This window comes from Oncorhynchus mykiss, chromosome 1 (genome assembly GCF_013265735.2).
Source record: "Oncorhynchus mykiss isolate Arlee chromosome 1, USDA_OmykA_1.1, whole genome shotgun sequence".
In the NCBI taxonomy this organism is placed as follows: Eukaryota; Metazoa; Chordata; class Actinopteri; order Salmoniformes; family Salmonidae; genus Oncorhynchus; species Oncorhynchus mykiss.
The window spans coordinates 7,776,414-7,798,504 of record NC_048565.1 but is presented as its reverse complement, the minus strand read 5'-3'; the positions used below and the strand labels follow the sequence as shown (position 1 = coordinate 7,798,504).

Here is a 22,091-nt window from a genome sequence, read left to right as displayed (position 1 = left end):
AAAAAAATCTATGATTAAATGCATACATTGAATATGCATATCTAACTGTTAGACCAGGTCATTGAAATGTAGAAGATGCTCCTAAAACCAGAATAAAAAGGATGGAGTGGAGTGAGTAGGAAAGAAGGCCGAAGAAGAGAGGAGGAGACACTCACCCCTGGCCTGCCAACAAGCTCAGCTCTCTTCCTTTCTCTCCTCCGCTCCTGACCAATGATATCCTTCAAATACTCATTTACCTGATTAAAAGAGGGAGAGAGTGAATTATCTTGTTAATTGGAGGGCTTCCATGACCGTTGACTGTACAGAATCTTGTTTTACCACAATACATTGCCAACCGAAATATGTTTCTCTCAGTTATGGTATTTAACCTGTTTTATTTTCTTACTGTCATGTAAGAATGTCACAACTATGATATAAGAAAGGTTTACAAAAGTCCCTTCAAAAGCTTTACAAACCTTCCAGCAATTTGACTTGCCTAGTTAAATAAAGGTGAAATAAAATAAAATGAATAAAAATATCCCTGTAGTTGAAAGATACATTATTGGAGTTCAAAGGTTATCAATGTCTTCAGTGTGCCACATGCTTTCCCCGAAAGATTCCATGACAACACCAGTGTGTGTGTGTGTGTGTGTGTGTGTGTGTGTGTGTGTGTGTGTGTGTGTGTTGTGTCGTGTCATGTGTCTATATGATTATCCAAAATTAAATCTAGAATCGGCTTCCTATTTCGCAACAAAGCATCCTTCACTCATGCTGCCAAACATACCCTTGTAAAACTGACCATCCAACCGATCCTCGACTTCGTTCACAAAATAGCCAACAATACTCAGCAAATTGGATGCAGTCTATCACAGTGCCATCCGTTTTGTCACCAAACCACCATATACTACCCACCACTGCGACCTCTATGCTCTCGTTGGCTGGCGTTTGCGTCATATTCGTCACCAAACCCGCTGGCTCCAGGTCATCTATAAGTCTCTGCTAGGAAAAGCTCCGCCTTCTCTCAGCTCACTGGTCACCATAGCAGCACCCACCCGTAGCACGCACTCCAGCAGGTATATTTCACTGGTCACCCACAAAGCCAATTCCTCCTTTGGCCACCTTTCCTTACAGTTCTCTGCAGCCAATGACTGGAACGAACTGCAAAAATGACTGAAGCTAGAGACTCATATCTCCCTCACTAACTTCAAGCACCAGCTGTCAGAGCAGCTCACAGATCACTGCACCTGTTCATAGCCCATCTGTAAATAGCCCATCCCAATACTGTTATTTATTTATTTTGCTACTTTGCACCCCAATATCTCTACTTGCACATTCATCTTCTGCACATGTATCACTCCAGTGTTTAATTGCTAAATTGTAATTTTTCGCCAGTATGGCCTATTTATTTCCTTACCTCCCTTATCTTACCTCATTTGCACACACTGTATATATACTTTTTCTACTGTATTATTTACTATATGTTTGTTTATTTCATGTGTAACTCGGTGTTGTTGTTTGTGTCGCACTGCTTTGTTTTATCTTGGCCAGGTCGCAGTTGTAAATGAGAACTTGTTCTCAACTGGCCTACCTGGTTAAATAAAGGTGATCTGGTCTACCTGGTTAAATAGAGGTGAAATAGAAATAAATAATGTCTGTGTACAGGTGTGGAACGGTGTGTGTGTGTGTAAATAGGTAAGATAGTATCTAAGACTGTGTGTTTTAGTATTTGGGTCTCCAGCAGGCCAGAGCTGGACGCCACCCAGTGTTCCCAGCAGAGGAATGTAAGGCCCAGTATAGAGGAATGTAAGGCCCAGTACAGATGAATGTAAGGCCCAGTACAGAGGAATGTAAAGCCCAGTACAGAGGAATGTAAGGCCCAGTACAGAGGAATGTAAGGCCCAGTACAGAGGAATGTAAAGCCCAGTACAGAGGAATGTAAGGCCCAGTACAGAGGAATGTAAAGCCCAGTACAGAGGATTGTAAGGCCCAGTACAGAGGAATGTAAGGCCCAGTACAGAGGAATGTAAGGCCCAGTACAGAGGAATGTAAAGCCCAGTACAGAGGAATGTAAGGCCCAGTACAGAGGAATGTAAGGCCCAGTACAGAGGAATGTAAAGCCCAGTACAGAGGAATGTAAGGCCCAGTACAGAAGATTGTAAGGCCCAGTACAGAGGAATGTAAGGCCCAGTACAGAAGATTGTAAGGCCCAGTACAGAGGAATGTAAGGCCCAGTACAGAGGAATGTAAGGCCCAGTACAGAGGAATGTAAGGCCCAGTACAGAGGAATGTAAGGACCAGTACAACCCAGTACACACTAAGGCAGAATCTCACTCACACTAAGGAAGCATCTCACTCACACTAAGGCAGCATCTCACTCACACTAAGGCAGCATCTCACTCACACTAAGGCAGCATCTCACTCACACTAAGGCAGCATCTCACTCACACTAAGGCAGCATCTCACTCACACTAAGGCAGCATCTCACTCACACTAAGGCAGCATCTCACTCACACTAAGGCAGCATCTCACTAACACTAAGGCAGCATCCACTAACACTAAGGCAGCATCTCACTAACACAGCACTCACTAACACTAAGGCAGCATCTCACTAACACAGCACTCACTAACACTAAGGCAGCATCCACTAACACTAAGGCAGCATCTCACTAACACAGCACTCACTAACACTAAGGCAGCATCTCACTAACACTAAGGCAGCATCTCACTAACACTAAGGCAGTATTTCACTCACACTAAGGCAGCATCTCACTAACACTAAGGCAGCATCTCACTAACACTAAGGCAGCATCTCACTCACACTAAGGCAGCATCTCACTCACACTAAGGCAGCATCTCACTCACACTAAGGCAGCATCTCACTCACACTAAGGCAGCATCTCACTCACACTAAGGCAGCATCTCACTCACACTAAGGCAGCATCTCACTCACACTAAGGCAGCATCTCACTAACACAGCACTCACTAACACTAAGGCAGCATCCACTAACACTAAGGCAGCATCTCACTAACACAGCACTCACTAACACTAAGGCAGCATCTCACTAACACTAAGGCAGCATCTCACTAACACTAAGGCAGTATTTCACTCACACTAAGGCAGCATCTCACTAACACTAAGGCAGCATCTCACTAACACTAAGGCAGCATCTCACTCACACTAAGGCAGCATCTCACTCACACTAAGGCAGCATCTCACTCACACTAAGGCAGCATCTCACTCACACTAAGGCAGCATCTCACTAACACTAAGGCAGCATCTCACTAACACTAAGGCAGCATCTCACTAACACAGCATCTCACTAACACTAAGGCAGCATCTCACTAACACTAAGGCAGCATCTCACTAACACTAAGGCAGCATCTCACTAACACTAAGGCAGCATCTCACTCACACTAAGGCAGCATCTCACTCACACTAAGGCAGCATCTCACTCACACTAAGACAGCATCTCACTCACACTAAGACAGCATCTCACTCACACTAAGACAGCATCTCACTCACACTAAGACAGCATCTCACTCACACTAAGACAGCATCTCACTCACACTAAGACAGTATCTCACTAACACTAAGGCAGCATCTCACTAACACTAAGGCAGCATCTCACTAACACAGCATCTCACTAACACTAAGGCAGCATCTCACTAACACTAAGGCAGCATCTCACTAACACTAAGGCAGCATCTCACTAACACTAAGGCAGCATCTCACTAACACTAAGGCAGCATCTCACTCACACTAAGGCAGCATCTCACTAACACTAAGGCAGCATCTCACTCACACTAAGACAGCATCTCACTCACACTAAGACAGCATCTCACTCACACTAAGACAGCATCTCACTCACACTAAGACAGCATCTCACTCACACTAAGACAGTATCTCACTAACACTAAGGCAGCATCTCACTCACACTAAGGCAGCATCTCACTCACACTAAGGCAGCATCTCACTCACACTAAGGCAGCATCTCACTCACACTAAGGCAGCATCTCACTCACACTAAGGCAGCATCTCCCTGTCCCCTATATAGAGCACTATATTTGACCAGGGCCCTGTGGGACGCACCCTAACACTCCCCCCTCCGCTGTCACAGAGACAGGCCCAGTGCAAGACCGCCCCCACACAGAACAACATGCACAGTCTGTCCCAATTCACCCCCTAGCCTTTTCCCTTGGCCCCATCCCTTTGATTATTTTCATTTATTCATACAGGGTGTGGGGGGGGGGGGGATCATTTAAAGAGAGTGTCGCTTGTCCTGCAGAGGGGGAAAGAGTGTCGCCTGTCCTGCAGAGGGGGAAAGAGTGTCGCCTGTCCTGCAGAGGGGGAAAGAGTGTGTCGCTTGTCCTGCAGAGGGGGAAAGAGACGGACAGAAGCAAAGTAGCAAGATGCTGTGCAGTACAGCTCAGCTCAGTAGTGTGAAAAGGGAACAAATATATGACCCAGCTGGTCTAGACTGTAGGTGGTCCTATTTGTGTGTATGGGTGTGTGTTAGAATGCCGTGCAGGTAAATACCTTGTTGATCCAGCTGGTCACGGCGTCCTCTGTGTCGTACGGTGTGTCTGCATCTTCATCGTGGTGGGAGGAGTACCGAAGGACGCACGCCACCACCTTCTCCACACTCACCGTCTCCACCGTGTACGCCATCATCAGCGTGTCCATCATCGCCAGGTGGGCACTCTGACAGGGGAAACAGGAAACGAGGTAATTGTGGATCTGAAAAGGCTTTAGGTCAGTGATGTTAGTAGGGAATTCATCATGGGGACACGTTCTAATCGGGTTACTCTAGTAGCCTCCTTAGTAGGGAATTAATCATGGGGACACGTTCTAATCGGTTACTCCGGTAGCTGCCTTGCTCCCTATACACTTGTTAACTGGTACCACGAACCTATACGTTTTTTGGGCCAGGCACAAAAACACCAGTGTAAACCCCAAGCACCGGTGTAAATAAACCCCAAGCACCCGTGTAAATAAGACCCCAAGCACCCGTGTAAATAAGACCCCAAGCACCCGTGTAAATAAGACCCCAAGCACCCGTGTAAATAAAACCCCAAGCACCCGTGTAAGTAAAACCCCAAGCACGTGTAAATAAAACCCCAAGCACCCGTGTAAATAAAACCCCAAGCACCCGTGTAAATAAAACCCCAAGCACCCGTGTAAATAAGACCCCAAGCACCCGTGTAAATAAACCCCAAGCACCCGTGTAAATAAAACCCCAAGCACCCGTGTAAATAAAACCCCAAGCACCCGTGTAAATAAAACCCCAAGCACCCGTGTAAATAAACCTCAAGCACCCGTGTTAAACACTATATTGGAAAAGCCCTAGAAGAGTATGGAATATGGTGGAAGCTAAACCTGGCCTATCAGAAGGGTGGGTGGAGCTATTGCAACCTTGATTAGACCCATCAAGATCTATCCAATCTACAAAACGAGGTAAGGGAGCAAGTTATGGGAATGGAATTGAACCATGGAGTCCTAGCTACCCCTCCTCCACATAGAGTCTAGCAGTTCTCAGTTGGCCGTTCCCCAGTGGCTGTTGCCCTGAAAACACTTGGGTCCATCCCTCATTCAGCGACCCAATTAACTTTGTGTTCTCACACCCTGAAGGGAGAGCGAGATAGAGAGAGAAGCCTACACCAAGCCTGCAGCCTGGGTCAGGAGTTGAGTGTGTCTGTCTCAACCACAGTAGTACAGTAATATCATGCATCTCTAGTACAGTAATGTCATGTATCTCTAGTACAGTAATACAATGTACAGTGGCTTGCGAAAGTATTCACCCCCCTTGACATTTTTCCTATTTTGTTGCCTTACAACCTGGAATTAAAATATATATATTTGGGGGGTTTGTATCATTTGATTTACATAACATGCCTACCACTTTGAAGATGCAAAATATTTTTTATTGTGAAACAAACAAGAAAAGTTGGACAAAAAAAACTGCAAACTTGAGGGTGCACAACTATTCCCCCCCCCCCCCCCCCCCCAAAGTCTATACCTTGTAGAGCCACCTTTTGCAGCAATTACAGCTGCAAGTCTCTTGGGGTATGTCTCTATAAGCTTGGCACATCTAGCCACTGGGATAAATGCCTGTTCTTCAAAGGCCAAACTGCTCCAGCTCCTTCAAGTTAGATGGGTTCTGCTGGTGTATAGCAATCTTTAAGTCATACCACAGATTCTCAGATTATTTTACTAGGCCATTCCAAGATATTTAAATGTTTCCCCTTAAACCACTCAAGTGTTGCTTTAGCATTATGCTCAGGGTCATTGTCCTGCTGGACGGTGAATCTCCGTCCCAATCTCAAATCTCTGGAAGACTGAAACAGGTTTCCCTCAAGAATTTCCCTGTATTTAGCGCCATCGATCATTCCTTCAATTCTGACCAGTTTCCCAGTCCCTGCCGACGAAAAACATCCCACAGCATGATGCTGCCACCACCATGCTTCACTGTAGGGATGGTATTCTCGGGGTGATGTTAAGGCAAGGGCTGATTTCAAGGTTTTACTGCTAACCTACAAAGCATTACATGGGCTTGCTCCTACCTATCTTTCCGATTTGGTCCTGCCGTACATACCTACACGTACGCTACGGTCAAAAGACGCAGGCCTCCTAATTGTCCCTAGAATTTCTAAGCAAACAGCTGGAGGCAGGGCTTTCTCCTATAGAGCTCCATTTTTATGGAATGGTCTGCCTACCCATGTCAGAGACGCAAACTCGGTCTCAACCTTTAAGTCTTTACTGAAGACTCATCTCTTCAGTGGGTCATATGATTGAGTGTAGTCTGGCCCAGGAGTGTGAAGGTGAACGGAAAGGCTCTGGAGCAACGAACCGCCCTTGCTGTCTCTGCCTGGCCGGTTCCCCTCTTTCCACTGGGATTCTCTGCCTCTAACCCTATTACAGGGGCTGAGTCACTAGCTTACTAGGGCTCTTTCATACCGTCCCTAGGAGGGGTGCGTCACTTGAGTGGGTTGAGTCACTGATGTGATCTTCCTGTCTGGGTTGGCGCCCTCCCTTGGGTTGTGCCGTGGCGGAGATCTTTGTGGGCTATACTCGGCCTTGACTCAGGATGGTAAGTTGGTGGTTGAAGATATCCCTCAAACTTCCTGTTTGGCCCTGTCCGGGGGTGTCATCGGATGGGGCCACAGTGTCTCCTGACCCCTCCTGTCTCAGCCTCCAGTATTTATGCTGCAGTAGTTTATGTGTCGGGGGGCTAGGGTCAGTTTGTTATATCTGGAGTACTTCTCCTGTCCTATCCAGTGTCCTGTGTGAATTTAAGTATGCTCTCTCTAATTCCCTCTTTCTTTCTTTCTCTCACTCGGAGGACCTGAGCCCTAGGACCATGCCTCAGGACTACCTGACATGATGACTCCTTGCTGTCCCCAGTCCACCTGGCCGTGCTACTGCTCCAGTTTCAACTGTTCTGCCTGTGATTATTATTATTTGGCCATGCTGGTCATTTATGAACATTTGAACATCTTGGCCATGTTCTGTTATAATCTCCACCCGATACAGCCAGAAGAGGACTGGCCACCCCACATAGCCTGGTTCCTCTCTAGGTTTTGGCCTATCTGGGGAGTTTTTCCTAGCCACAGTGCTTCTACACCTGCATTGCTTGCTCTTTGGGGTTTTAGGCTGGGTTTCTGTACAGCACTTTGAGATATCAGCTGATGTACGAAGGGCTATATAAATAAATTTGATTTGGATTTGATTTGAGTGGCTGGACTGGCTCTGACAGCCATGTGCTGCAGGGTCATACACTGATTCACAGACCCCCCCCCCCCCCCCCCCAGACCAGGAACCAGGCCATACAGCACTACCAGACCAGGAACCAGGCTATACAGCACTACCAGACCAGGAACCAGGCTATACAGCACTACCAGACCAGGAACCAGGCTATACAGCACTGACATACCAGGAACCAGGCTGTACAGAAGCTAAACTTACCAGGAACCAGGCCGTACAGCCCACCAGACCAGGAACCAGGCTATACAGCACTACCAGACCAGAAACCAGGCTGTACAGCACTAACAGACCAGGAACCAGGCTATACAGCACTAACAGACCAGCAACCAGGCTGAACAGCACTAACAGACCAGGAACCAGGCTATACAGCACTAACAGACCAGGAGCAAGTATGTCCTCCAAATGTTCATAAGAGGAGTCCTACTTCCAAATATTTACAGCACGTAATTATGTGCACACGCTTTGAGTTTTTCCATGCACTAACTCAATTCATCACACTTAACCTTACAATGAATGGTCCCACTGTACTAATATACTATTTACATTCTAGTCATTCCAAACACACCAAGACAGTCGTGAAGAGGGCACGACAAAGCCTTTTCCTCCTCAGAAGACTGAAAAGATTTGGCATGGGTCCTCAGATCCTCAAAAGGTTCTACAGCTGCACCATCGAGAGCATCCTTACTGGTTGCATCACTGCCTGGTATGGCAACTGCTCGGCCTCTGACTGCAAGGCACTACAGAGGGTAGTGCAAACAGCCCAGTACATCACTGGGGCCAAGCTTCCTGCCATCCAGGACCTCTATATCAGGCGGTGTCAGAGGAAGGCCCTACAAATTGTCAAAAGACTGCAGCAACCCTAGTCATAGACTGTGCTCTCTGCTACCACACGGCAAGCGGTACCAGAGCGTCAAGTCCGGTACCAAATCATTTTTTTCACTTAGCAATTTGTACTATTTTGTGTATGTCCATTACATGAAATCCAAATAAAAATATATTTAAATTACAGGTTGTAATGCAAGGAAAAAGGAAAAACGCCAAAAGGGATGAATACTTTTGCATTCACTGTATATATAGGGGGGTACCAGTACAGAGTCAATGTGGAGGCTATATACAGGGGGTACTAGTACAGAGTCAATGTGGAGGCTATATACAGGGGGGTACCAGTACAGAGTCAATGTGGAGGCTATATACAGGAGGTACCAGTACAGAGTCAATGTGGAGACTATATACAGGGGGGTACCAGTACAGAGTCAATGTGGAGGCTATATACAGGGGGTACTAGTACAGAGTCAATGTGGAGGCTATATACAGGGGGTACCAGTACAGAGTCAATGTGGAGGCTATATACAGGAGGTACCAGTACAGAGTCAATGTGGAGGCTATATACAGGGGGTACTAGTACAGAGTCAACGTGGAGGCTATATACAGGGGGGTACCAGTACAGAGTCAATGTGGAGGCTATATACAGGGGGGTACCAGTACAGAGTCAATGTGGAGGCTATATACAGGAGGTACCAGTACAGAGTCAATGCGGAGGCTATATACAGGGGGGTAGGTAGAGTTAAAGTGACTATGCACAGATAATAGCAGCAGCATACAATAGGGGTCTAGATAGCAGTTTGATTAGCTGTTGAGGAGTCTTTATTTTTTTATTTTATTTTACCTTTATTTAACTAGGCAAGTCAGTTAAGAACAAATTCTTATTTTCAATGACGGCCTAGGAACAGTGGGTTAACTGCCTGTTCAGGGGCAGTTAACCCACTGCTCGGGGATTTGAACTTGCAACCTTCCGGTTACTAGTCCAACCACTAGGCTACCCTGCCGCCCCAAATGGCTTGGGGGTAGAAGCTAAGGCCATTATTGAACATGGGGTGAAACACTCCTACTCATTTGTAAATAAAGCCAGGTTGTTATTTAGAATAATTTATTTCAGTTTTTAGAGGGAGAGAAACAAAAAGCCCACCGTGCCAATTTTTCGAAAATGTCAAGCATAATTCCCCCAAGTTCTCGCTGAACTCCAGGACCACCGACAGTTGTTGTTGTTGCCTGATGCAGGACTCTAGTGCCAGAGAAGAGACTCTCAGACTGAAAACACCTCCATTAATTTACGAAAAGATAGTCAATTTGTGCCATAGTTTAGACTACCGATAGATATAAGCATTACAACTCCCCCTTGTGATAGTGTGGTGCAATGACAGAATGACACCATCTACCACTAACGGGCTCAAAACTTCTAAAGGAAGAACCACTGTAAATAGCTACACAGACTACCGGCATTCACCCTTTTTTGCACTAACTCTCTTGCACACTGGACTCCTACACAGTCACACATACTTACACTGACACCCTAACACAACATACTCCCACACACACACTACATACTCCCACACACACACACACACACACACACTACATACTCCCACACACACACACACACACTACATACTCCCACACACACACACATAACATGCACACACACACACACACTACATACTCCCACACACACACACACACACAACATACTCCCACACACACACACACACACACACACAACATACTCCCACACACACACACACACACTACATACTCCCACACACACACACACACACACACACAACATACTCCCACACACACACACACACACTACATACTCCCACACACACACATAACATGCACACACACACACTTTCATACATTCGAAAAGGCAGTGTAACTGAGGACTTGGTGGACTGTATAATCTTTAGGCTGTGTTTTACTTGGTGTTGTCTCCCATGATAAGGGCACCGATGACAACACAGAGGACTATGGTTGAGGTGGTATAATGCCACGGATTAGCACCGCCATCTTCAGTAGAGGGCTACAACTGCATAACGAACTCAATAGCTCTAAACACTGAAATAAAATGCAATACCCACATAAACGATATAACATCTATAGAATTACAGGGCATATAAACAAAATAACAGGGGACAAGAGCATCGAATCCCCGAGCGTCGAATCCCCAAACTAACTAGGTTAAAATTCTGTCGATGAGCAAGGCACTTCACCCTAATTGCTCCTGTAAGTCGCTCTGGATGAGTGTCTACTAAATTACAAAAATGTAAAATGTAAAAAATTTAAATAAACATGTGAAAGATATTAAAATATGTACTTACACTTCAGCAAGGACACACACGGGCCTTGGCTAACACAGCGAGAGCTAACTAGTGGGAAAACACAGGAGCTGGAACTGTCTCTCACTTGACACCTCTTTGAGCTAACGTTCACTGAGCTGGAGATCGCCTCCATGCTCTACTCCACTTCACAGGTGGGCGGAGCTACAGCGCTGATATTATTAACTTTATCTATTCTACTATGATAACTACTATTTCTTCACAGCCTTTCGTACAAGGAGTACAGGAGGGTACTAAGAACACACCCCTGATGGGCCTCTGTGTTGATGGTCAGTGTGTCGAATGGGTTTTTGCCTACCTTCGGCGCCTGGGGGTGGTCGACCAGGATCCAGTTGTACAGGTAGGTGTTCTGTTCCAGGGTCCTGAACTTGGTGATATGCTTGGAGGGGACTATGTTGTTGAATGCTGAGCTATAGTCAGTGAACAGCATAGGTACTCCTTGTGTGATTTGATTTGATTTGTATGTAGATCTGTTGGGGCGGTATGCTAATTGGAGTGGGTCCAGGGTGTCTGGGATGATGGTGTTGATGTGAGCCATGACCAGCCTTTCAAAGTATTTCATGGCTATAGCGGGTAGTCATTTTAGGTAGGTTACCTTGGCATCCTTGGGCACGCGAACTATGGTGGTCTGCTTGAAACAAATTGGTATTACAGACTGGGTCAGGGATAGGTTGAAAAGGGATCGGATGAATCTCGGAACATACTCCAGTCTGGGCCAGCGAAACAGTCCTGTAGCTTACCATCCACTTCACTGGTACTTCCTGTTTGAGTTTTTGCTTGTGAGCAGAAAGGAGGATAGAGTTATGGTCTGATTTGCCAAAGGGAGGGCCTTGCATGCGGAATAAAGGTATTCTAGAGTTTTGTCACCTCTAGTTGCACAGATGACATGCTGGTTAAAGTGAGTTGAGACGGATTTCATTTTCCCTGTATTAAAATTGCTGGCAACGCCAATTTGGACTGACCAATGTAGACTTTTTCAAATACATGCCAACTTAAAAGTTTTACATCACGAAATGTCGATCTGAAATCTTTTAAGCAATGTTGAGAGAATCCTATTTGAGCCAGAAAAAGAAAAGGATGTTCATATGATAGGTAAAATATACAAAACCTTGCAGAGAGCCTGTCCAACTCACAACCTCTCAGAAAAAAATATGAACTATCAAACTGAGCCTATACAAAAAATATGAACTATCAAACTGAGCCTATACAAAAAATATGAACTATCAAACTGAGTCTATACAAAAAATATGAACTATCAAACTGAGCCTATACAAAAAATATGAACTATTGGAACCAAGACTTAAAAACTGATATTGGCACAAGATGGAGGGAGTGTTGGAACATAACTAACACAACTACAGTTAACAAACATGTAGGATTAATCCAGTATAAACGAATGAATAGAATTTATTACACAAGAGTCAAAATTAATACATTCTACAGCATAATGGCAGAGCTATGTCTTAAGTATACAATTAACAACGATTCGATAATTCATGCCTTCTGGGAGTGGTATAAAGTCCAAAAGTTATGGGCGGAGTTAGAAAGTTGGCTGTCAGAAGTTTTACGATGTAAATTTACCATACTTTTCTCATTAATCAATTTGTATTTTTATTTTTTTACTTAACTGGAAATCAAGTGATCCTCCATTGCTGGGATGATAGAAGAATCAAATGCATTATTATGTGGCAAAGTCTTGCAGGCGTTGGAGATGGGTACAGTGTGAACATGTGGGTCAGGACTAGAGGTCGACCTCTAGTCAGGACAGGTGTGATGTCGCTGATGTTTGTGTGGGTCTGTCTGTTTGTTGTCTGTGTAATTTTAAATAAAAAAAATAAAACACATTTTTTTTAACGTTAAATTATTATTATTTTTTTAAATACACCGGCCACCAGAAACACCCTCTGAATGTTGGCTTATGGCCATATACAGCTCGCTTGAGTGCAGTCTTAGTGCCAGCATGGTTTTGTCATGGTAAATAGACCGCTATGAAAAATATTGATGATAACTCTCTCTGTAAATAGTATGGTCTGAAGATTATCATGAGGTATTCTAACTAAATAGAATGGAAACCATATCCGGATCCTAAATAATATCTAGGCCCAGGTTCATCCCAGAACAATTCTATGATTGAGCCCTTTAGCGCACTTTAAGTCCAAGCCCTACTGTATAACCCCCATTGTAATGGAGCTACAGCAGCTGGACCCAGGAAAGATGGAGGGGGGAGGAAGGGAGGGAAAGGAGAGAGGGATGTAGATTCCAGTTTGACTTCAGAGTCGGTTAGCCTCTTTCACTCGAGTAGGCGAAACTGTTGCCTAAAACAAGATGGCCTTTCTCCCTTTAACAAACAGCCTTTTCCCCAAAAAGCGAGATGCCGCGCCTCCACCTCCTAAGGCGAGATGACGCGCCTCCACCTCCTAAGGTGAGATGACGAGCCTCCACCTCCTAAGGCGAGATGCTGCGCCTCCACCTCCTAAGGCGAGATGCCGCGCCTCCACCTCCTAAGGCGAGATGCCGCGCCTCCACCTCCTAAGGCGAGATGCCGCGCCTCCACCTCCTAAGGCGAGATGCCGCGCCTCCACCTCCTAAGGCGAGATGCCGTCTCCACCCTAAAACGAGATGCCGCCTCCACCCTAAAACGAGATGCCCTTTTCCTCCTAAAACAAGATGCCTTTTTCCTCCCCCCTAAAACAAGATGCCTTTTTCCTCCCCCCTAAAACAAGATGCCTTTTTCCTCCCCCCTATAACAAGATGCCTTTCCCCCCCCCCTAAAACAAGATGCCTTTTTCCTCCCCCCTAAAACAAGATGCCTTTTTCCTCCCCCCTAAAACAAGATGCCTTTTTCCTCCCCCCTAAAACAAGATGCCTTTTTCCTCCCCCCTAAAACAAGATGCCTTTTTCCTCCCCCCTAAAACAAGATGCCTTTTTCCTCCCCCCTAAAACAAGATGCCTTTTTCCTCCCCCCTAAAACAAGATGCCTTTTTCCTCCACCCTAAAACAAGATGCCTTTTTCCTCCACCTTAAAACAAGATGCCCTTTTCCCCCTAAAACAAGATGCCCTTTTCCCCCTAAAACAAGACGCCCTTTTCCTCCTAAAACAAGATGCCCTTTTCCCCGTAAAACAAGATGCCATTTTCCTCCTAAAACAAGATGCCCTTTTCCCCCTAAAACAAGATGCCCTTTTCCTCCTAAAACAAGATGCCCTTTTCCTCCTAAAACAAGATGCCCTTTTCCTCCTAAAACAAGATGCCATTTTCCTCCTAAAACAAGATGCCCTTTTCCTCCTAAAACAAGATGCCCTTTTCCTCCAAAAACAAGATGCCCTTTTCCCCCCTAAAACAAGATGCCCTTTTCCTCCAAAAACAAGATGCCCTTTTCCTCCACCCTAAAACAAGATGCCCTTTTCCTCCTAAAACAAGATGCCCTTTTCCTCCTAAAACAAGATGCCCTTTTCCTCCTAAAACAAGATGCCCTTTTCCTCCTAAAACAAGATGCCCTTTTCCTCCTAAAACAAGATGCCATTTTCCTCCTAAAACAAGATGCCCTTTTCCTCCACCCTAAAACAAGATGCCATTTTCCTCCTAAAACAAGATGCCCTTTTCCCCCTAAAACAAGATGCCCTTTTCCTCCTAAAACAAGATGCCCTTTTCCTCCTAAAACAAGATGCCCTTTTCCTCCTAAAACAAGATGCCCTTTTCCTCCTAAAACAAGATGCCCTTTTCCTCCTAAAACAAGATGCCCTTTTCCTCCAAAAACAAGATGCCCTTTTCCTCCTAAAACAAGATGCCCTTTTCCTCCTAAAACAAGATGCCCTTTTCCTCCTAAAACAAGATGCCCTTTTCCTCCACCCTAAAACAAGATGCCCTTTTCCTCCTAAAACAAGATGCCCTTTTCCCCCCTAAAACAAGATGCCCTTTTCCCCCCTAAAACAAGATGCCCTTTTCCTCCTAAAACAAGATGCCCTTTTCCCCCTAAAACAAGATGCCCTTTTCCTCCTAAAACAAGATGCCATTTTCCTCCTAAAACAAGACGCCCTTTTCCTCCAAAAACAAGATGCCCTTTTCCCCCTAAAACAAGATGCCATTTTCCCCCCTAAAACAAGATGCCCTTTTCCTCCTAAAACAAGATGCCCTTTTCCCCCCTAAAACAAGATGCCCTTTTCCTCCTAAAACAAGATGCCCTTTCCCCCCCTAAAACAAGATGCCCTCCTAAATGAACTGGGACATTCTTGTATGCTCATCTCAGGCTAAGTCAGACATGAGCTAAAATGAGGATTACTGACAATATCCCTTTTGGCATTAGCACTAGTATTAGCGTATTATGTGCTAGAACTGCCGGCTCTATGTTACGCCCCTGAAAAAGGGGAGAAATACTAGCCACAGCAGCACAGAGGTGCATTTTGCTTTATCCTTTAAACTGATTACATCTATATTTCCTCTGTGGTAAGAGATGCTCCCCCGTTGTCAATATCCATATTTTACTGCCAGGCTAAATCACTGCTGGGATGTGTTCGTTAAGTTCCACAAACAAATGTCAAATAAAAAAAACATGCATTAGTTCAAGTCCAGGTAGTAGAGTGCAGTTTCTTCTGTTTGCTCAATGAACATGACCCATATGTGTATTTTGCTGCAGAGCTGTTCGCATACCTTCCTATAGAGCCGTTGGGAAGACAAAGCATAACAGACAACCCTTCATTGAAACCAGCTTAAACAGAGTACAAATGAGGGGCAAATATGTACAGTCTCAGTCTGCCATGTGATCTGGGTGATACATGACAATGTTTAAGTGGTTGAACAAACGTTTGTTGTGTATAAGAGGCCTGCTAGTAACCTCTACTGGGAGAGCAGTAATCTCGTTTGGGAGAGCAGTAACCTCTACTGGGAGAGCTGTGACCTGATAGTAACCTCTACTAGGAGAGCAGTAACCTCTACTGGGAGAGCAGTAACCTCTACTGGGAGAGCAGTAACCTGCTAGTAACCTCTACTGGGAGAGCAGTCACCTCTACTGGGAGAGCAGTAACCTGATAGTAACCTCTACTGGGAGAGCAGTGACCTCTACTGGGAGAGCTGTGACCTGCTAGTAACCTCTAGTGGGAAAGCTGTGACCTGATAGTAACCTCTACTGGGAGAGCAGTGACCTCTACTGGGAGAGCTGTGACCTCTACTGGGAGAGCTGTGACCTCTACTGGGAGAGCTGTGACCTCTACTGGGAGAGCTGTGACCTCTACTGGGAGAGCTGTGACCTCTACTGGGAGAGCTGTGACCTCTACCAAAAAGTAGGCACTGGCTGTCGTTGGCGACACCTCCCACCCTCCACACCCTCAGTTCGAGAGCCTTCCATCTGGCCGGCACTTCAGAATGGCCTCACCTTGCTGAAGTTCTGAGGTTACTCTCTACTCGGAATTTGGCACGGGAACACACTAAAACATGTAGATAATGCAGTGTGGCGCCATGCTTCTTGAAGAGAAGGTTATAGCGATTCAATACTAGCAACATCTCTCTGTCTCTCTCTCTCACTGTCTCTCTCTACACACAAAAGCACTCTACGCTGGACGACTGAAGGTTGTCAGTTTGGTAGGGAAATCTGTGCTATCGGAAAGGCTTGAAACGGCTCGTTAGAGAGTTGAAGAGGTTTTAACTGCTGATTTTTAGCAACTCTCTCTCTCTCTCTCTCTCTCTCTCTCTCTCTCTCTCTCTCTCTCTCTCTCTCTCTCTCTCTCTCTCTCTCTCTCTCTCTCTCTCTCTCTCTCTCTCTCTCTCTCTCTCTCTCTCTCTCTCTCTCTCTCTCTCTCTCTCTCTCTCTCTCTCTCTCTCTCTCTCTCTCTCTCTCTCTCTCTCTCTCTCTCTCTCTCTCTCTCTCTCTCTCTCTCTCTCTCTCTCTCTCTCTCTCTCTCTCTCTCTCTCTCTCTCTCTCTCTCTCTCTCTCTCTCTCGTGCATTCGCAGCTGCAGGCAGAATCGTGCTCGCAAGCACACATACACACTAACTGTGGGTAAAAGACCCACTGTGAGAGACAGGGGAACACCAAGCAGGCAGGGTCATCCGAAGCTTTCTTACTTTCTACTGTAGATCATTCAAAAATCACGTTAAACACTAATATAGCACACACAGAGTGAGTCCATGCAACTTATTATATGACTTGCTAAGCAAATGTTTACTCCTGAACTTATTTAGGCTTGCCATAACAAAAAGGGGTTGAATACTTATTGACTCAAGACATTTCAGCTTTTCATTTTTAATTAATTTGCTCAAGCTCATTCAATTTGGTTGTGAATTATTGATAGATAGGAATATTCAAACCTCGTCTCGCCTCTGCACACATCAACAACAGTCACCCACGAAGCATCGTTACCCATCGCTCCACAAAAGCCGCGGCCCTTGCAGAGCAAGGGGAACCACTACTTCAAAGTCTCAGAGCAAGTGACGTCACCGATTGAAATGCTATTAGCGCGCACCACCGCTAACTAGCTAGCCATTTCACATCCATTACACTAGCACCACCGCTAACTAGCTAGCCATTTCACATCCGTTACACATACCCATATAACATGATGCTGCCATCACAATACTTGAAAATACAGAGGGTTTCACTCTGTTGTGTTGTATTGGATATGACCCAAACCTGCAGTTTTTAATTTAAGCCAAAAAGGTAATGTCTTTGCGGTGTTTTGCAGCATTACTTAACGGCCTTGTTGAAAAAATAATGTATTGTGGTGGCAGCATCACGTTATGGGTATGCTTGTCACCAGCAGGGACTGGGGAGATTGTCAGGATGATAAGAAAAATGAAAAGAGCAGAGGTAAGTTAGAGGAGACCCTGACATAGTGTTCTGAAAACCACAGGACAACTACCAAATCTTTATGCTAAAGACACACCAGAATGGCTTTCCAGGAGGTGTTGAGTGTCCCAAATGATCTGGTCTCCTACTTGACTTAAATCTGGTTGAAAAAAAAACGGAGAAAATGTTTGAACATTGCTGTCCATCAATGATTCCCAACCAAATGTACTGAGCTTGAGCGATTCTGACAAAAAAACAACAGATATCCACCGAATGAACTAAACATTAGGAACACCTTCCTAATACAGAGCTGCACCCCCTTTTGCCCTCAGAACAGCCTCAATTTGTCAGGGAATGGACTCCAATGCTTCCAACAGTTGTGTCAAGTTGGCACAACCCAACCAAGCCGCACTGCTTCTTAACACAGCGCGCATCCAACCCGGAAGCCAGCCACACCAATGTGTCGGAGGAAACACCGTGCACCTGGCAACCTTGGTTAGCGCGCACTGCGCCCGGCCCGCCACAGGAGTCGCTGGTGAGACAAGGATTTCCCTACCGGCCAAACCCTCCCTAACCCGGACGACGCGTCGCCCCACGGACCTCCCGGTCGCGGCCAGTTACGACAGGGCGCCAACCCAGAGTCTCTGGTGGCGCAGCTGGCGCTGCAGTACAGCGCCCTTAACCACTGCGCCACCCGGGAGGCCTGCAATTACATCTTTTGTCTTGCCCATTCTGAAAAGGCACAAATACACAATCCATGTCTCATTTGTCTCAAGGCTTAAAAATCCTTCTTTAACCCGTCTCCTCCCCTTCATCTACACTGATTGAAGTGGATTTAACAAGTGGCATCAGTAAGGGATCATAGCTTTCACCTAGATTCACCTGGTCAGTCTTGTCACGGAAAGAGCAGGTGTTTCTTTTGTTAATGTCCACTCAGTGTGTTGTGTTAAAGAGTTGTGTAAGGTTGGTAAAATCTTATTCAACATGATTCCCAGCTGTAATGGCTGCCAAAAGGAGCTTCCAACAAGTATTAACACTGGGGTGTGAGGACATACGCAATCAGAACACAAAATAAGGTTGCACTTAGTCATTTGGAAACGGTTCTAGAATTGTGTAGATCGATTGGATTTTTTTTTTATCCTATCGAATCCCTTTTTTTAAATGTATTTTTAAAAAGGCAGCGAAATGTGAAGACTGTGAAAGGGGAGTGTTAACCTTTACCACCACCTGTATGGCCATATACGGCATGATCACAGTAATCAGAGCGGTATCCACGGCAATAGAGGTGACAAGGATCCATGTATCGGAGCCAAGTGGAATAATGACCCTTTTTATGCCTCCCTCATGAAATATGAAACATATCCAAGATTATATTATACACGGACTCTGAACGGTTGATCATCATTACATTGATCTTCACGATGAACAGAAAATAATGTTTTTAATTGATGGGGAGGATAAATCTGGTGCTAGGCTGAGGAGAGGCTTATAACACACACACACACACTACTGCTAATGACGACTCCCAAATGCAGAGCACTGTCCACGTGCCAACCACTTGGTCTAGATATACCACACATTCTGCTACAGGGACCACTTCAAACCCCCTTAACTGCAGGCAATTACAGTCATATACTGTAGAATACAACACACCCACACACACAAGAGCAAGACCTAAGCCTAATACCCCAGAGTATAGCAAGAACTCCATGCCAAACACAGCTAAATCACCAGATCGGTCGATTACACAATGCTATTACTTGCAGACGTCTATATAATTCACAGATTCGAAAACAAACAACGTATGCATGTATTATTCATAAGCTAGACAGAATGACTTCACAGCCACAGATAGGACCCTAGAGATACCGGGGGGTTACAGGGCCTGACTAACTACAGCTACACTGGAGGTTACAGGGCCTGACTAACTACAGCTACACTGGAGGTTACAGGACCTGACTGTAACTACAGCTACACTGGGAGGTTACAGGGCCTGACTGTAAATACAACTACACTGGGAGGTTACAGGGCCTGACTGTAAATACAACTACACTGGGAGGTTACAGGGCCTGACTAACTACAGCTACACTGGGGGGTTACAGGGCCTGACTAACTACAGCTACACTGGGGGGTTACAGGGCCTGACTAACTACAGCTACACTGGGAGGTTACAGGGCCTGACTGTATATACAACTACACTGGGAGGTTACAGGGCCTGACTGTAAATACAACTACACTGGGAGGTTACAGGGCCTGACTGTAAATACAACTACACTGGGAGGTTACAGGGCCTGACTGTAAATACAGCTACACTGGGAGGTTACAGGGCCTGACTGTAAATACAACTACACTGGGAGGTTACAGGGCCTGACTGTAACTACAGCTACACTGGGAGGTTACAGGGCCTGACTGTAAATACAACTACACTGGGAGGTTACAGGGCCTGACTGTAAATACAACTACACTGGGAGGTTACAGGGCCTGACTGTAAATACAACTACACTGGGAGGTTACAGGGCCTGACTGTAAATACAACTACACTGGGAGGTTACAGGGCCTGACTGTAACTACAGCTACACTGGGAGGTTACAGGGCCTGACTGTAACTACAGCTACACTGGGAGGTTACAGGGCCTGACTGTAAATACAGCTACACTGGGAGGTTACAGGGCCTGACTGTAACTACAGCTACACTGGGAGGTTACAGGGCCTGACTGTAAATACAGCTACACTGGGAGGTTACAGGGCCTGACTGTAAATACAGCTACACTGGAGGGCACAGGGCCTGACTGTAACTACAACTACACTGGGAGGTTACAGGGCCTGACTGTAACTACAACTACACTGGGAGGTTACAGGGCCTGACTGTAAATACAGCTACACTGGGAGGTTACAGGGCCTGACTGTAAATACAACTACACTGGGAGGTTACAGGGCCTGACTGTAACTACAACTACACTGGGAGGTTACAGGGCCTGACTGTAAATACAACTACACTGGGAGGTTACAGGGCCTGACTAACTACAGCTACACTGGAGGTTACAGGGCCTGACTAACTACAGCTACACTGGAGGTTACAGGACCTGACTGTAACTACAGCTACACTGGGAGGTTACAGGGCCTGACTGTAAATACAACTACACTGGGAGGTTACAGGGCCTGACTGTAAATACAACTACACTGGGAGGTTACAGGGCCTAACTAACTACAGCTACACTGGGGGGTTACAGGGCCTGACTAACTACAGCTACACTGGGGGGTTACAGGGCCTGACTAACTACAGCTACACTGGGAGGTTACAGGGCCTGACTGTAAATACAACTACACTGGGAGGTTACAGGGCCTGACTGTAAATACAACTACACTGGGAGGTTACAGGGCCTGACTGTAAATACAACTACACTGGGAGGTTACAGGGCCTGACTGTAAATACAGCTACACTGGGAGGTTACAGGGCCTGACTGTAAATACAACTACACTGGGAGGTTACAGGGCCTGACTGTAACTACAGCTACACTGGGAGGTTACAGGGCCTGACTGTAAATACAACTACACTGGGAGGTTACAGGGCCTGACTGTAAATACAACTACACTGGGAGGTTACAGGGCCTGACTGTAAATACAACTACACTGGGAGGTTACAGGGCCTGACTGTAAATACAACTACACTGGGAGGTTACAGGGCCTGACTGTAACTACAGCTACACTGGGAGGTTACAGGGCCTGACTGTAACTACAGCTACACTGGGAGGTTACAGGGCCTGACTGTAAATACAGCTACACTGGGAGGTTACAGGGCCTGACTGTAACTACAGCTACACTGGGAGGTTACAGGGCCTGACTGTAAATACAGCTACACTGGGAGGTTACAGGGCCTGACTGTAAATACAGCTACACTGGAGGGCACAGGGCCTGACTGTAACTACAACTACACTGGGAGGTTACAGGGCCTGACTGTAACTACAACTACACTGGGAGGTTACAGGGCCTGACTGTAAATACAGCTACACTGGGAGGTTACAGGGCCTGACTGTAAATACAACTACACTGGGAGGTTACAGGGCCTGACTGTAACTACAACTACACTGGGAGGTTACAGGGCCTGACTGTAAATACAGCTACACTGGGAGGTTACAGGGCCTGACTGTAAATACAGCTACACTGGGAGGTTACAGGGCCTGACTGTAAATACAGCTACACTGGGAGGTTACAGGGCCTGGCTGTAAATACAGCTACACTGGGAGGTTACAGGGCCTGACTGTAACTACAGCTACACTGGGAGGTTACAGGGCCTGACTGTAAATACAGCTACACCGGGGGGTTACAGGGCCTGACTGTAAATACAGCTACACTGGGAGGTTACAGGGCCTGACTGTAAATACAGCTACACTGGGAGGTT

General features: G+C 45.9%; 1 protein-coding gene across 2 annotated transcripts in view; it reads right to left on the bottom strand.

Annotated features, from left to right (window-relative positions):
* The window catches only part of LOC110528753 (calmodulin-regulated spectrin-associated protein 2), a 98,373-nt gene that overhangs the window by 41,430 nt on the left and 34,852 nt on the right, over positions 1–22,091 (bottom strand). For both annotated transcript variants that reach the window (XM_036985747.1, XM_036985790.1), the window contains exons 3-4: positions 4,517–4,681; positions 156–236 (exon numbers count right to left, since the gene is read on the bottom strand). In XM_036985747.1, coding sequence (XP_036841642.1) covers positions 156–236; positions 4,517–4,681 — 246 coding nt within the window. The remainder of the gene's footprint in view (positions 1–155; positions 237–4,516; positions 4,682–22,091) is intronic.